Below are 15437 nucleotides of genomic sequence, written 5' to 3'. Positions count from 1 at the left end.
AAAAAAAAAAAAAAAAAAAAAAAAAATAGAAAAGAATAGAAAGAATAGAAAAATGTTTGTCACTCCTGTCTGAGGAAGAAAACGAGTCTACGATTTGTACAGTGTATTAAGATTTTATTAAAACGAATTCAAAGAGTCAGAATATAATTAAGTTTCAAATACAATTGTTATAGATTATTAATTTATCCATTACAAGCTATAATATGAAATGTATAATATAAAGGTTACAAGGTAGGCTAAGCCGCTAGTAAAATAGTGTGAGTAGTATATTGCCAAAAATTTAACAATATCCACTTTCGTTACATACCAGACATTATAAAATATTGAAAATCGAAAAATGAGAGACTCGCATACTCGTTTTTTACCCGCACCCATCCACGCGCAGTAACTAGGAAATTCTACAATATGTACCTAATCGCTAATTAAAAGTTTCTCGCGTGAGTTTCATCTAACATCTGCGTCGAACGATATTACGTTATAATCTCTGAAAAGTTACGTCTCTGTAAGATTCCACTTTGCTATCTAGAAATCCTGCATTTTAAATACTCTCAGTGTTTTACAACGTAGCATGTAATCGTGTAGAGCTTAATTTTTATTTTTACATGATTTTACTTCTTTTTTTTCTTTTTGTAATCGAGAAGCGAGACCTACATTTTACGACTATATCGTGTTTGTGTACCTGTATACCATATGTATATAAATATCTCGAGACGAGTATATAATAATTCTTTCTTTTTCTTTTTTTTTTTTTACGTTATTTACTCTAAGTCGAATCACAACATTTCTTCATCGCGAACCGTCCAACGATCATAGTAATCGAACATTAAGAGACGGATCATTGAATTTAAGCACAAAATGCGATCAGACGAAACTTCTAAGCTTATCCTTAATATATGTAATTCTACAGAAGCTCAAACGTGCGTACACGCTACGTAGTCCCTTAAAAGCAGGCGGTGCCGGTGATTACATTAATTCGTTACAATAATATTACTAATGTTCAGAAGAAATGAATACTGGACCTTAACGATATTCATTGAACGATCGTTTATAATACAATCGGATAAATTGTGTTGGATACGAAAGGGTTACGCAGGCAAGGCTGTGTAACAAGAAATTTTTACAAAATCACGAAAGTCTCGGCTGAAAGATCGTTTCCTAAGGACGTTTTATATATTTATTATATATGCATGTATATTGTATTTCGACAAAGCACTGACGAAGATAGTTCCTCGCGGACCGACGATCTTTCATTTCGACCTTTTCATCTCTGATCAATTTGATTCGGATTCAATATCGACAAAGGTATTGTCTAATTTTTTGATTTAGGGATGTTCCATCGTTGTCAGTAAGAATTGTCGGTTTCTTGTGTTTCTTGTTGCGTCTTCCGGTTTATCGAAGTGTTCTGTTAGTTTCTATTGAACACGACGAACGCGAAAGAAAATAGCGTCGTCGATCGAGTTATCCACAAAGATATCAAAAGTGGTCACTGGTTGAACTTTATAAGATGATTTACTTGAATAGTGATGAGTACATATACAAGTACTTATGTAGTTGGTATCGTCACAGAGAGTTCGTTTGGGCATGAAAAACCGATATTTTCGGAACAACGTAGTCCCACGAGAACGAGAAGTAATCCAAACACTTCCCCATATTTGGATTACAGTATCGTTCTTCTATCTTCACGTTCTTCTACAGTATCGTGTATCTATAAACTGTGACAGTTCAGGGAACAACAGCTTGCCTTGATCTCTCAGACGATTTTATTATTAAAAATCGATCCAGGATCACAAGAGGATTCTTAAGTGACCTTCTTTACAAGAAGTACGGACTTGCTGTCCTATGTGATCGTTGGTACTGGACAATTTACCGAACGATTCCGGTTTCTCTTCCTCTGTATCCTTAAGTTTGATGTCCCTGATTCGAAGTTCCTTATATAGTCGTTTCGCGAATATAGTCGAATCACGAATGTATGTTTCTCAAAGGAACGAAGATTTCTTGTTGGAATAGATCGAAACGATCGGCTGTGATAAATGAATCGAGACGAATCAACGATTTGATTGATCGTTAGGTATTCGGAAGGAGAATACGAAGGAAGAAGAGAATTTAACGAGAAAAGAAGGATAAGACGTTAATTAGTCGTAAGTTTCCATATCTTGGATCGTTATCGACGATTATATGAGAAACAGAGCAAAATTGTTTACTCTTCCTATGTAGGAAACGTTTCTCTGGATCGGAGGGCGCGATGAAGAGCGGAATATTCCATGGTTTTACGATACAAGAGATTTTACAAAAGTGAGCGAGTGTCTTTGTGTGATAAAGACGAGGCACACTGCTTGTCTCTTCGTTAATTTTCCTTTGTTTTGTTTTCGTTACCATAAAAGCGGAGGGAAACTAACGACTCGAGAAAAGCATCTTAATCGATACTGCTCTAAATCGCGTTAATTATTATACTAGAGATATTCTTACAAGCGAACGATTACTTTCCACAGAGCTGTATTATAAATCGAAGATTGTTTCAATGGACATTTCGTCGAGATACAAAGAACGCGATATATCGAGTCTCGGTTACTTAATTAGATATGGAACAGTGGAGGGTACGTTCTATCCGAAAACTGAAACCTTCCCCGAATTTCGTTTGCGGATCAGATCGATCCCTCCTCGTTATCCTCTTAAATCCTTATCTAATAAACATTTGCTCGTCTCTCTTGTTCACAAAACGCAGCTGCATTCTTTCTTATTTTGTCTGCTTTTTTTACACATTTTTTTCTCATATTTTTGTCATTTTTTTTTTAATTTTGTTTTTAAACTTTTATATTCCATTCTAAATCCCCCACGAATATCACATACGCTCATTAATTCAATTATCGCTTAAATCGCGCAATCTCGGTTATCATTATCGATGATCGTTAAATGATCGATTTAAGATAGCGTTAATCGTTAAAAAGACATCCCTAAATTTAGTTGATACTTTTACGGCGAGGATGCTATACAAATTGAACGTTATGTGTGCAGAAGACAAGAGTACATTTTAGGTGCGGGATCGATAATAACTAAGCGAGTCGAGCTTACACGATATTATATAATATCTATGAATTATCTTCTGTAAATGTTAAGAATAATGATAATCATAATAATTAACAATAATATAACAATGACGATAGCAAGAAGAATCTGTTAGCTATACGTTGCACATAGATCACAGAGTGGATACAGTCGCTAGGCATTCAAAAAATTAATCTACAAATAGTGCAAATAGTGCCAAGCCTAGTATTATATATGTATATATAATTTTCTTCTTCTTTTATATTGGTATATATATATATATATATAGATTTATATATATTTATTTATTTATTTAATTAATCTCATCTGTTTTTTATATGTAAATATGTACTATGTACGCGAGAGCGCAGGCACTAAATTGTTGAGATACAATCGTACCGGACTATCGATGATTCTCATTACTTACTCGGGAAGAAAAAAAGATGATTTCAATGTGTGTTTGTGTGCAGATATATCGATACAGCGTGTCTGTACGCGTATAAAGTATCATCGTGAATCGACGTTAGCTTTCGATAATGAGGTTTGGTGCGATTAATAATAAACTAATACAGTCGTGTAAACGCATACAATTTATGTTTGGTCGTGTTCTATCTAAGGTGAAGCCTCTCGAGGTGATTTCGTCCGTTCTATTCTTTTTCAATCTCTTTGTTCTTATAGTAAACTTACTAACAGTCGACGCGAAAAAATTAATCCTTTCAAATTTTTTAACACGCGAACCGTTCTTTTACTATCATTTTTGACGAATATTCTTTCTCGAGCAACGAATAGAGCTTGTCTTACGAGGCAGGCGGCTATAGAATGGATCGAGCAAGACACGTTCGCAAAGTTCAGAAGCATGTGAAAGTAAATCTTATGGAGCACTCGATAAGAAGCGATAAGGGATAAGGATAAGTCGGACGAACAATCGATCGTGGGTGAACGGGTGTAACGCCTACGAATCTCACGGTGATGAGAAACGACCGTGCCGAGCTTACGTGTAACCCCCATGTATATAATACGTACATGTAAGTACCGTTATCTTCGTTTCCTGTTACGCGTAACGAACATGATCGCGCACGATTTCTTGTTAATCCTTACTTTAAACACGTTTATCAAGGAACAGATACATTTCTGCTCGATGGTATGCTTAAATATCACGCGGCTTAATTGGTTCGCTACGCTATGTATATAAGAAAGTATGCGTAGCGCTACCCCCACGATGTCGGTTCAAACACTTTTCGTCTGGTCCCATTCGTGTTGGCTTCTCGAAAAGAAAAACCAGAAGAGATTACTATCTTTCTTCTGGCATGAACGATCGGTACTTCGTCAGTCGATATCTTGTCTTGGGAATATGTAATTCACAGAAAGGATCTGCCAGGAAGTCATCCACAGGCGATCCTCTTGTCATCGATAATAATCTCGCGTTTCCCGCAACAGACACTTCCTCGATTCCTTCGTACGATAATAACACGTATCGATTTTGTATCAGACCAGCTGACGATTTGAAATACCTACACACGATAAAGCGCAGCTACTACCACACCGGAGTTCCATCTTTTAGCTCTAATTAAGATTTCGATTACTGGAGAAACTATCCGTTGTGGATCGTAAAACGTAGAGTCAATGTGTGTGTGTGTGTGTGTGTGTGTGTGAGTGTGCATATGTCGTAAGGTTACATTTCACGTTGAAAAAATCGAGTACTTTGTACGCTGATGTAATATTAAAAATACACAATACAATAAGATAGTAGAGATAAAAGACAGAACGCGATGGATACGAAAATTATCTCTCACGGACGAGCCGACCTGTATCGACTTTGGCTGATTGTTGTTCCGCGATCGTCGATGGATCGCCGTTTTTTTTAAGCGTTCGTCTAAAACGATAGTTGGCGTTTACAACTTTGTTAGAAAGATCGATGAACGCGTCGAGTGTTACTAGATTCGACAGTATCGTTTATAAAATACGAATTCGTTTCTATCGGCTAGAGAGTGTTTAGCTTGAAAGCGATGAATCCTTTTAGCATAAGTGACCATATTAATGGCGAAACGTACGTTTTCGTTTGGTCCAAACATCGAAAAACATCGCAAATCGACGCAAAGCTCCGTATTTCCCGGACGAGTAACGTGGAAACACGACATTTCCATCGTCTTTGCTTTGTTTCGTCTTCAGATTTCGTTGACCCGTCTGTAACTCGAACCAATAGCAAACGAATAGACCGAAAACGAGGAAGCTTCGTCTCACGGATAGAATCACGAATCGCGAGGCTAAGCTTCCCTCTTTACTCGTAGAAAAGAATTATGCTTCTTCCCTAAATTTCCTGCCTTCTTTCTTAAATGCAACAAAATCTCGACGACCTATGAGAATTTATTTGCGAGAATTTGCTCGCGGTATTTCAAACGCGTCTCGATAAGATTCTCGATAAGATTCTACGGCGAATTCGACGCGATTATCCGCGTTTCCTTATGCAAAATGTTTCGAACGTTGAACCCTTTTTAACGGTACCATAAGTGTTACGTTTGTCTAGCTTTATCAAAATCGCAAATACAAACTCGATCATTCTCAAACCGAAATTAAACAATGATTATCTCGCAATTAGTAAAAATCGCAATATTGTTTCCCACATTCTCTGAATTTCTCAAATTATACATAACTTTGATATTATCTTTGAACTTTGTTTCATAATCGATAATAACAACGAATGTCTAGTATGCAAACGCACGTTAATAAATAATTCTACAATTTTGTACCAAAGCAGCAGACGTAAGACGCAAACGAGCGAATCTTTTCGCGTCGAATAAAAAGGAGGAAATAGAAAATAGATTTTAGAAATGTGAATAGGATAACAGTTTTGTACGTTCTGAAAAAGAGATTGCTTAAGTCGCTTCGAAGACGATCTTTTCATTGCGGGCGACCTCGCGATCGTCGTTGGAAGGAAAATGGCGTGGCAACGATGATCGTGAGGGCTGTGTTTCCGTTCTCCAGCGGATCTACGTCTTGGCATCGAGAATTTCTACGGTGACGTTTTCCAATACGGTTTCCGTCATGTTGTTCGGTTGATTCGGTGGGGACTTGTTTGATTTCGTCGAGACGGCCGACGCGTTTCCACTACTGCTGCGACTTCCACGTCGTGATCCTGTTCGTGAACCTGGTGACAGAGATTTTCTTGCTAAAGTATCGCGTGCTTTGTCGCGACCGCATGCCTCTGACATGACACGAAAAGCTGGAATAAAATTGAAAGCATGAAGAACCGCGTTCGTTTCGTTGCGATCGTGAAAGAGTTACAGTGGCGGTCGTAAATTTCACGTGGAATATTTCGCAGGGAAATTCTATTCGACAGGTTCCTTCCTGAATGTGAAAAACTAAAACGAAAATCGAAGTTGTATAATACTATTTTGCCATTTTAGAAGAAGAATTTCATTTACAATTTTGTTTCACTTTATAAATTATTTATATTTCATAGACTAATTCTATAATGTTACATATCTGTGTATCTGTTTTTTTAAATCTTATTTTATTCATTTATTATTATCACATCGTAGTTCATTCACCCTCAAATGCTATTTCGGGTGAAAGTTGATCGCAGCACATCCTTTTTTTCAATGTTCATTAATAGAGTTAAATAATCGGTGTTAAATGCTGCATAAAATGTTAAAATATCAAACTTAAAGCTTTTTTGCGAATAACTGTAACTTCGTTTCTAACGTTTATTGTTTTCTTCCAATGAATATTTGCGCTTGCAACCGCCACTGTGCGAGTTTGCATGCAAATTGTCTAACTCTACAAGTGCTCGAGAACTCGAATTGTAAAGGTGTTTGAAGTGAAACTCGACTCGATCGATTTCACCGTGAATGAATCTTCAGAGAGGAAAATAGCAGCATGGGCAAATCTTCGTTTGCTCGTAAAACAAAACGGTCGATTACGTCGAGGCTTTCATTGACCATTAACGGTGAAATCAATGGATAATCTATCTTACCGTGTAACCGAGATGCATTTCTCAAATGCGATCCGGTCTTTTGTAAAACTACTTCAGAACTCCTTGCGATAATGGAAACGCACGCGTATACTATTTTATCGATTCTCGTTGTCGTAACTCGTGTATCACACTATTAACTAGTCCGTTTGTACTACACAGAGGAAATAAAAAATTTCTTTCCTCGTAGAAAAATCATCTATCGATTATACGTGCTAAATACTACGTTTTAATTGTAAAAATAATTACTTATAATATAATCGAGTATAAATTTACTCGAAGAAATAGAAATAAAATGGTCCGAATGTTTTCTTATTCCCTCCCAATTTCATCTACAAATTTATCGAACTTTATTGTATGCCAATAATGGAAATAACTAGTTAGACTATAAACGTAATCGTGGCTTTGAAATCGCGATCTCTACGACAGAATCATCATCATACGCAAGCAACGTTCTTTTACTGTAGCAAGCAACTATAGTCGTGATCCTCGAGAACGCTAGATAGAGGAGACTCGCATCTATTTGTGTTTGTAGAACAACTCACACACTTCTAGGCTCGAAGTTCTGACGTATCCGAAAGAGGGTAAGTAACCATAATATAAGGGCTATATACAAAATATACACACACACATATATAATGTGTATATATATATATATATACATACATATGCTAACATGTGATAACATCGTAAGAATTATAAGAAAAGGTGTAATAAAAGAATTCGTAAGAATACGAAACTTACCCTCTTTGAAGGACGCGTCAATTTGAAAAGTTTTTTTACAATAGAGCACCTCATAGGTCCACGGTACATGATAATCAAGAACAATGGTCACAGACGGGATCATTAAACAGACTACTGCTATAGATGGTCGACTGCAAAGAGAGTCAAATCCATTAAAAAAGAGGAACATGATTATGGCGAGTTAAGATGCATCGTTCTGTCACGGCGCTTTTAATATCAGTCTCGTTATATCGTTTCTAATGATCTACGACGATTTCTCAAACCGTTTAACCCCTTGACCTTACGCATTTTCATTCAAAAATGTATATCGAATATCAATTCTTAGTATCTCTCTAATCGCGTTGCGATCCCGCAATTACAATCTTGTTCTCATTTTAGCAAACGAAAGGGATTTCCAATGTTCTTGAGATATCCTTTGGCGTAAAAAAAAAAAAAAAAAAAATACAATTAGACCGAGACCGACGAATAAAAAACATAGCAATTAAGGGGTTAATCAATCGAGGGTTGTTTCGAATAATCGTTTAGTAACCGGCCAAAGGGTTATCAATAGGTTTTTATTTAAATCTATTCTTTCGTTTTATTCATTATCGTTCACCTTCGAGTTTCACTTACGAGTTTTGATGCAATTCACTTAACAATTGTCCCATGATTTCACGAAATCGAATAGCATATTGAAACAAGCTAATATAAAAACAGCGAATATAAGAAAGATTATGATTTTTGTGTTTTTATCGTGTCACATAGACGATGGAAGATTTCAGGAAGAGTTCCATGTGATTGTTGAAAACGATGCATCCAGAATTGTAACTTATCGATCTCGATGCATCCTTGAATTTCAAAGTAACCAACAAATATCTACCCTCTTGGCAGGCAATTGTACATGCGAAAATTTCTGAAGGATTCTGAGCTTAGTAGAAGGATTCTAAAGTAAAGAATAGAAGTAGGCAAGAATAGGTCACCTACTTTAGTCACCTACTTTATAATATTCGTATCTATATATTATACATATATGGGATGTTCTACGGAAATCGATATACTGGAAGATGGCTATTTTTGGTGCTAGCTGATTAGCTCGAGGAACATTCCAACCCTCTCATTAGTTCGTAGAATTACAAAAGTTAATTTAACTTCGAAACAACAACCTGCAAGGACTATCGGGACCAAGAAAACGATTACCGTTCTTTCTATTCCTGGCTGAACGCATTGGAAAAAAAAAAGCAAAAAAGAACAGACCGTGCAACGCGTACCATTCGATTAAGAAGAAATATAATAAAGAGAGAAAGGGGAAAGAAAAGAAAAGTCGCGAAAATATTCTTTACACAATCGTGAATATTGAAACAGGAAAACAATGATCGTTTCTATACTCTACACACATCTGACGTGGTCATTGCATTTTTTAAAAACAGAAAGTCCGTTCATGAATTACGTACGAGATGCTCGCTAAACAACTGGTTCTACACGTGTATTTCTCGAACAGATGTTTACCTTGAATATTTCACGCAACACACGCGGTACCTCTGCGAAAGCATGAAGCACCGCCAACTATATAGTCGCAGGCTAGACTGTGTCTAATTGTAAGACACGATCGTTCGACAATTGCGAACGTGGAGAACGTTTACCCGAGTCTTTTAACCTGCAATAACCCATAAATCTCTAAAACTATCGTCGTGGAACTGAATGGGGAGAAATAAAACTAAAAATAAAATGTAATAATATAGAGCAAGAAGAAGAAAATTGTAAAGACGACTCGTTTTCCATTGTGTAGGTATTCCTTTATCTCTTATCTTTTCTAAAATTTGCGATCAGGCCACAGAAACGTCGAGGCGTCTCGATTTCCATCGAACACCCGATATAAACTGGCGCGTAAAAGAGTCGCTTGCTTCGTTTCAACGGGACACTGTATAACAAGTTGCTTGCTTAGTAAGTGAATGAATAAAAACCCGTACGGCTCACTCTGTGCTGTGAGTGCTGAGAGTGTTTCGCACCTTGCGAGGCGTTCGGCGAGTGGGCATGTAAGGAGGCCAGCGAGGGTTGCCTCGAGGGTGCCCGTACGCTCGCCCTTGAACCGCGTCTCTCCTGCGCGTGCAGGAGCTTGTTCTCCCTCAGTAACGACACGTTCATCAGACGGGCGTTCGGTGTATTGAAGATGGTACGGTTCTCACGCCAGCGAGCCCTGAAACAGATGTAACACAAAAATTGAAAAATTGAAATGGCACAAGATGTAACTGGCAGAAACGAAGATTGATAGATTCGTTACAATTTGCTGTACTAGCAAGTGTTATCTGGAATATTGAAATTTTCAGGAAACATTACTTCTACTTATTTCTCAGATGGCGATCCTTCGATACAAAAATATTTCTTCATTTAATAATCCATTTTTGACAGCATTTAAAATCGTCGACTATATTAAATTAAATATGAGAATGACAGATTAATAATGTCTTATCTACAGAACCGAATTGTAAAGATATTGAAACAAAGTATAAACTAAACCATCGTAATTTAACCAGTTTGCTGTTTTTAGCCCTGTCAGTAATAAAATTAAAAAATAAAACAGTCATTTCATTACAACTTGATTCTATATTGTAATAGTCACATATATTCTGTGTTTGACGAGTGTATTGGTCATCGCTTACTTTTTGCCACGTATTTTAGGTACACACTATTTAAGGAAGTCGCAACAGCTAACTAGTTAATTCAATTTTTGCTGTATATTAATTGCAGATCTATGTATAGTGTATGTGTTAATTGTAGACGTATGTATTAATATAAATATACATATCAAGGTATAATTAAATTTTGCGCATTGTGTAAAGGATATGATATGAAAAAGGCATTCAAATTTGCATTAAATACGGATGGTACATTTTTAAGCATGAGTGCTAGGTTGAAGTAGGTCATAAAATCTCGTTACGTGAATTAGTAAAGACGAGAGTCACCGTGCAAGATATGCAAATAGATGGCTTACTTGCTGAAAAGCCTAAGGACGACGCAGATGATGATGAACATGAGGGCCATACCAACGAGAACACCGATCATCGTCGGATCGATATATTGGAGATTGGGTTCCTCTACCTGCTCGGCTGTAAAAAACATATTTCATTCGCTTAATAACCTTTCCCTAACAATCCTTCCTTTTCATATCTTTTCATCCGCAGTTAAGTTCTATTTCATATCTTTCATTTTCAAAAAACGTAATTCATCGTTTATTTCAATGAGACTTGAGCAGCCTTGATGAAAGAGAAAAATAAAGAGATACGATGAGGTCGAACAATTTCTGAACTCTTTCTTTCACGGTTCATATAAAAGTTGGTATAATTGATTGGGACGTATATATCTTTTCACTAGTTAAAGTTAGATATTCTTTACACGATTGTACATCTTTTTCCCCGACAGTAACTGATAAAAACTTTTACCGCATTTAGTTAACCGCAATTTACTACAATCTATTTTCTCTTAGATGTTCATCTCGCTATAAAATATAGTCTCATGTTCTCACCCTCTAATCTCAGATTACTAAGAAATGTGAATTGAATTGGTCGGAACGAGGATTTTAACACATTCATTGCTAATAGCGCACATGATAAGTCGATTCTATTATTTAAGTAATACTCATGCCGCAATTTTTGTCCTTTATGTAATATACATTTTGACAGAATAACTTAGGACGAGAAACGAAACAGTGAAAAGCACATCGGGGAAAAACATTAAAAATTGAAATAATGATTTCTTTAAAAGAAACAACTATTAGAAGTGAACAAGCTAATATTATTAATGAAATTCCGCTAGTTATGAATATCGATCTATAGTTTGTCAATTTAGTAATATCATTAATTAGTAAATTATTGTGCAAGAGAACTCAGATGTGCTTCACCATGTTTGAGCAACGAATAATATTATGGCTTTGTATGCATACAACGATTGCGACTCATTTCTGCGCTACTTTTCGATTAAACTCTGACGTGTCCAATTTAATTTACAACGCGTCAAAGGGGAAAATAAAAATGTTAAAGGTACGGAAGCTACGACTTCGCTACTTCTCGCGCTATTCACGCTCTGTTAATTGTTCGCGCGAGACCAGCTGACGAATTAATGAACTTTACAGGATTTTAGGTCGGTATTCCATTAACTCGAGACGAATGGTTGTCATCGCAAGCGGGCGCGTGTGGAATCTCATTAAAAAGTACGCGGAAACTCGTGTCCCTCCTCCTTGCTGTTTCTCCCTGTGTTTCTGCTCTTACCGACGCACACAATCGAGCCATCAGATTGGGTAACCGGGATCTTCTCGAAGATGCAAATGCAACGTCCGTCTCTGCACTCCGTTTGTATCACTCTCGCTTCGCATTGCTCGTGGAAGAAGCACGACTCGTTCACGTTCACCGCTGAAAACAGAAACCATTAACGACAGGCTCGTTCCTTGTCTCTCGTCGAGGAGACAAAGCAAATACGAACATTTTACGAAATATTGCTCCTAAAGTACATAACGTTTTTCTGCGGAATGGTACTCTTTCAATTTCAGCTTATTATGTATGTCGTTCAATTATTAGAAGAATGACATATTTCAAAAAATTGTTGGTTTTGGGATATTTGTGAAGATTGATTGCAGGGGTGAGCTATTTATTAGAATGAAATGATCATAATTAGCTAATAAAATTAATTATTATATATTAATTAGTTAATAAAATTATGTTAATTCATTGCTACAGTCTGGTAAAGAATTTAGGGAACGATAACGTTTGTATTTTGTAATTTTTATGTACGTTTTTTCAGATTAGTTTCATATTTTACCAGCATAATAATGACAGTCGCGTCTCATTACAGTGTTGATAAGATTTTTCAATGTTTTATATAACACATACAATACACATAGACATAAATGTTTCAAATACTTTCGTGACTGTATATGGAAAGAAAATATGTATAACTTTTCAGACTATATATTTCCAAGAATATTCCAAAGAATGCCGCTTTTTTTTTATCATTATTCCAATTTTACAATAGGAGAAGGAAATTTGTTGAAATAATCGTTCTTTGACTGCCTTACGTTTGATTCGAACGTAGCATTAAATTCTCAGTCAGACGTCAATCCACCCCCTTGAAACTTGAAACCAAATCGCTTTATCCTAGTTTCCTTCTGTCTATAGATACAAACTGAACGATATAAAAGCTTGTAAATTAACGAGAATAAAGTTGATCCATTTTATGGACGTTGCCTTCTTCGACTCTAGCTCAGAGATACACTATAAACTTTCTATATTATGTACTTCGACCTCGACTATCGTATCTACGTAACTAATAGACAACTATTATCTGTAAGATACTATCAATGTGTCAGTCAATCGTGCGATGACCTGATGCCCTACTGTTATTTCTAAGTCGCTGTCCATCATCGTACAGGTCACTTTGGTTTCATTTTATAAAACTACCATTATCCAATTTGAATACTGAAGTTTGATTAGATTGAAACGCATTCAGAAATCAATACCGAACGCACGTGGATGTAAGAAGGAATTATTTGCCTTTGCGTATTTGTGGACGATAGTGTACATCCAGGGGTTAATGTGGCGAGTTTGATCGACTGATCATACACCGCATTGTCCTCAATATATTGGCCACAGACTCGCAATTAGGAGAATGGCCTAACAGCCATCGTGCTTTAATCCTGGTCAAAATCTGTTCTCGAGCGCCTCCTTTTTCGGGCCACTGGCGAACTCCTGTTTCGTTCCAGTCGGACTTCAGTTAAGGGTTAAGACTGACAATAAATTAATCTTGTAAGTGTCACGAGCATTCGTTAGGAGAAAACCAATTGGTGAAATTGAATGGAGTAATCTGATAATATTTCCGATAATAGAGATTCTATAATCTTGCGGAGATCGTGATTGATTTGAGAAGTACATGTGAAATTTTTTAATAAATATTTTCTAATTGTTATATAATATAACATAAATTCGTCCTGCTTTTAAATTTGGCAAATTATATTTTGCTCAATAATTGTAAATTTTATCTAAAGTGTTCGTATGTTTCAGATTTCACATATGAATGGAATTGATGAAATTTTTGAAACCACAGAGTTAATAGTGTATTGCAATTTAGTATTCGTTCATTCTACCAATTAATTAAAATTCGTACGTTAATATTCATACGTAATCATGATATCTCGTTAATATTTTATTTCAACAATGAGCTACAATTAAAACGATAGTTGCCAGCATAGCGTTTGTAAAGGAATTCAATTAAAAACGACCAGCCAAAGCAGCGTAATCTGGGCCACTGAATTCACTATTGCTGCTTCAATTTCCCGTCATGCTTCTAACGCCCTAGACCAATAAATGCGCGGTGCCTCGTTTGGATTCCAGGAGAGAAAGCCATAAGCAACCACCCTAAGACATTCATATCATTTCAATCGCAAAACTTGGCATTGCTAAAAGGGAAAGGTCCGTTCTCTGAAACGTGACTCGACTAGAACGACTTCTTTTCCTGTTTATACATCTCGCAAGCCATCTTCATCATCAATATTCTTACCATTGCCATTATTGTCCATTTTTGTTGTTTTTAATCCTCTACTGACGTCGTTGGCTCATATGTGATCGCTACGTCATTTATATTCGATTCAAGCTAGATTACTTTATTCTAGGATGTTTATTTTGAATTTATGGTGTGTGTGCTTTATATTTTATATGATAAATATCACTGATAATCTCTTTACGTATAAGATGAGATATACATATGTTCATTTACCCTACTGTATTCCTTGAATTCTTATATTCCGACGATGCTCTTATTTTAGCAAGTACGTAGGATTTGTAATATTTTAAGATGTTCGATTATATTACGATATAATATTACACATATAATATGAAATTTGTTATATTTTCACTGAATGCTTTTTTGACATTAGAAAAATACGATTGTGCCGTAGGTGGCTAAAAGAACGTAGCAGAGCTAAAATGAAACATCCTAAAATGAAGAAAGCAACTCTAAATCGTTGTACATGATACATCACATACGATCCAATAATTTCAATTGTTGCATTATTGTTGAATGAAGATAGACACTTACAAAATGTCTGGATGCCGGCACGCTTGAAAATATACTAACTTACGGTGTCCACATTTGTCGATATGATTCGTTGCCTCGAATTCTTCCCTGCACGTGCATTTGTTCTTCTTTGGTTCGCAGTAAGAGCCGGCAAAACCACATTCGAGATCCTCCATGCAATGGTCGCCGAATTTTTTCGTCCCTCTGCCGGTTAAATCTACAAAAAAAAAATTAATATATGATTGGTTAATGTTAAAAACGCTCAGATTTCTAATTAACTAATTGCTTCTTGAATTTATTTTCTAATAAAAATTAATTTGCACCTTACGGGATTTTTCATTTATTCTATTAATTCCGGTCCATTGATCTTCTTTATCGGAAATTTGTTGAATGTTTTAATGATACGGCATAAAATTTGACAAGCAGAAATGTATTGAAATATGCATTCAACGTAGCCCATTTATTCTCAACTGTACCGAAAACTTCGTTTTATTCTGCCATAAAATACAATTTATCGTACAATGATTATAATATACGAGTATGTACATATTTCAAAATGAACTGGAGAAAATTTCTAAATTTATTAATGGAAAATTGATAAAATACGTGATTTATGAAATGTATGGACTTTCGTAGTCGAATG

The 15437-nt window shown here is 36.0% G+C and overlaps 1 protein-coding gene across 6 annotated transcripts in view; it reads right to left on the bottom strand.

Annotated features, from left to right (window-relative positions):
• Positions 1-680: 680 nt before the first annotated feature.
• Positions 681-15437, bottom strand: part of LOC100749303 — a 47105-nt gene continuing 32348 nt past the window's right edge. The window contains exons 3-8 of one of the 6 annotated variants that reach the window (XR_004462425.1): positions 14859-15011; positions 11998-12138; positions 10725-10839; positions 9703-9929; positions 9242-9389; positions 6102-6187 (exon numbers count right to left, since the gene is read on the bottom strand). Coding sequence is in view for 3 of the 6 variants with exons in the window: in XM_012390115.3 (XP_012245538.1) it covers positions 6030-6187; positions 9703-9929; positions 10725-10839; positions 11998-12138; positions 14859-15011 (794 nt within the window). In the remaining 3 variants the exon portion in view is untranslated. Of the gene's footprint in view, positions 6188-7756; positions 7888-9241; positions 9930-10724; positions 10840-11997; positions 12139-14858; positions 15012-15437 lie in introns of all 6 variants that reach the window. The other 5 variants (XR_004462426.1, XM_003492409.4, XM_012390115.3 and 2 more) reach the window with 5 other exon arrangements.

The sequence above is a fragment of the Bombus impatiens genome, unplaced genomic scaffold, assembly GCF_000188095.3.
Source record: "Bombus impatiens unplaced genomic scaffold, BIMP_2.2 scf_0724, whole genome shotgun sequence".
Lineage (NCBI taxonomy): Eukaryota > Metazoa > Arthropoda > Insecta > Hymenoptera > Apidae > Bombus > Bombus impatiens.
Note: the sequence above shows the minus strand (reverse complement) of the source record. Positions and strands in the feature narration are given on the sequence as shown.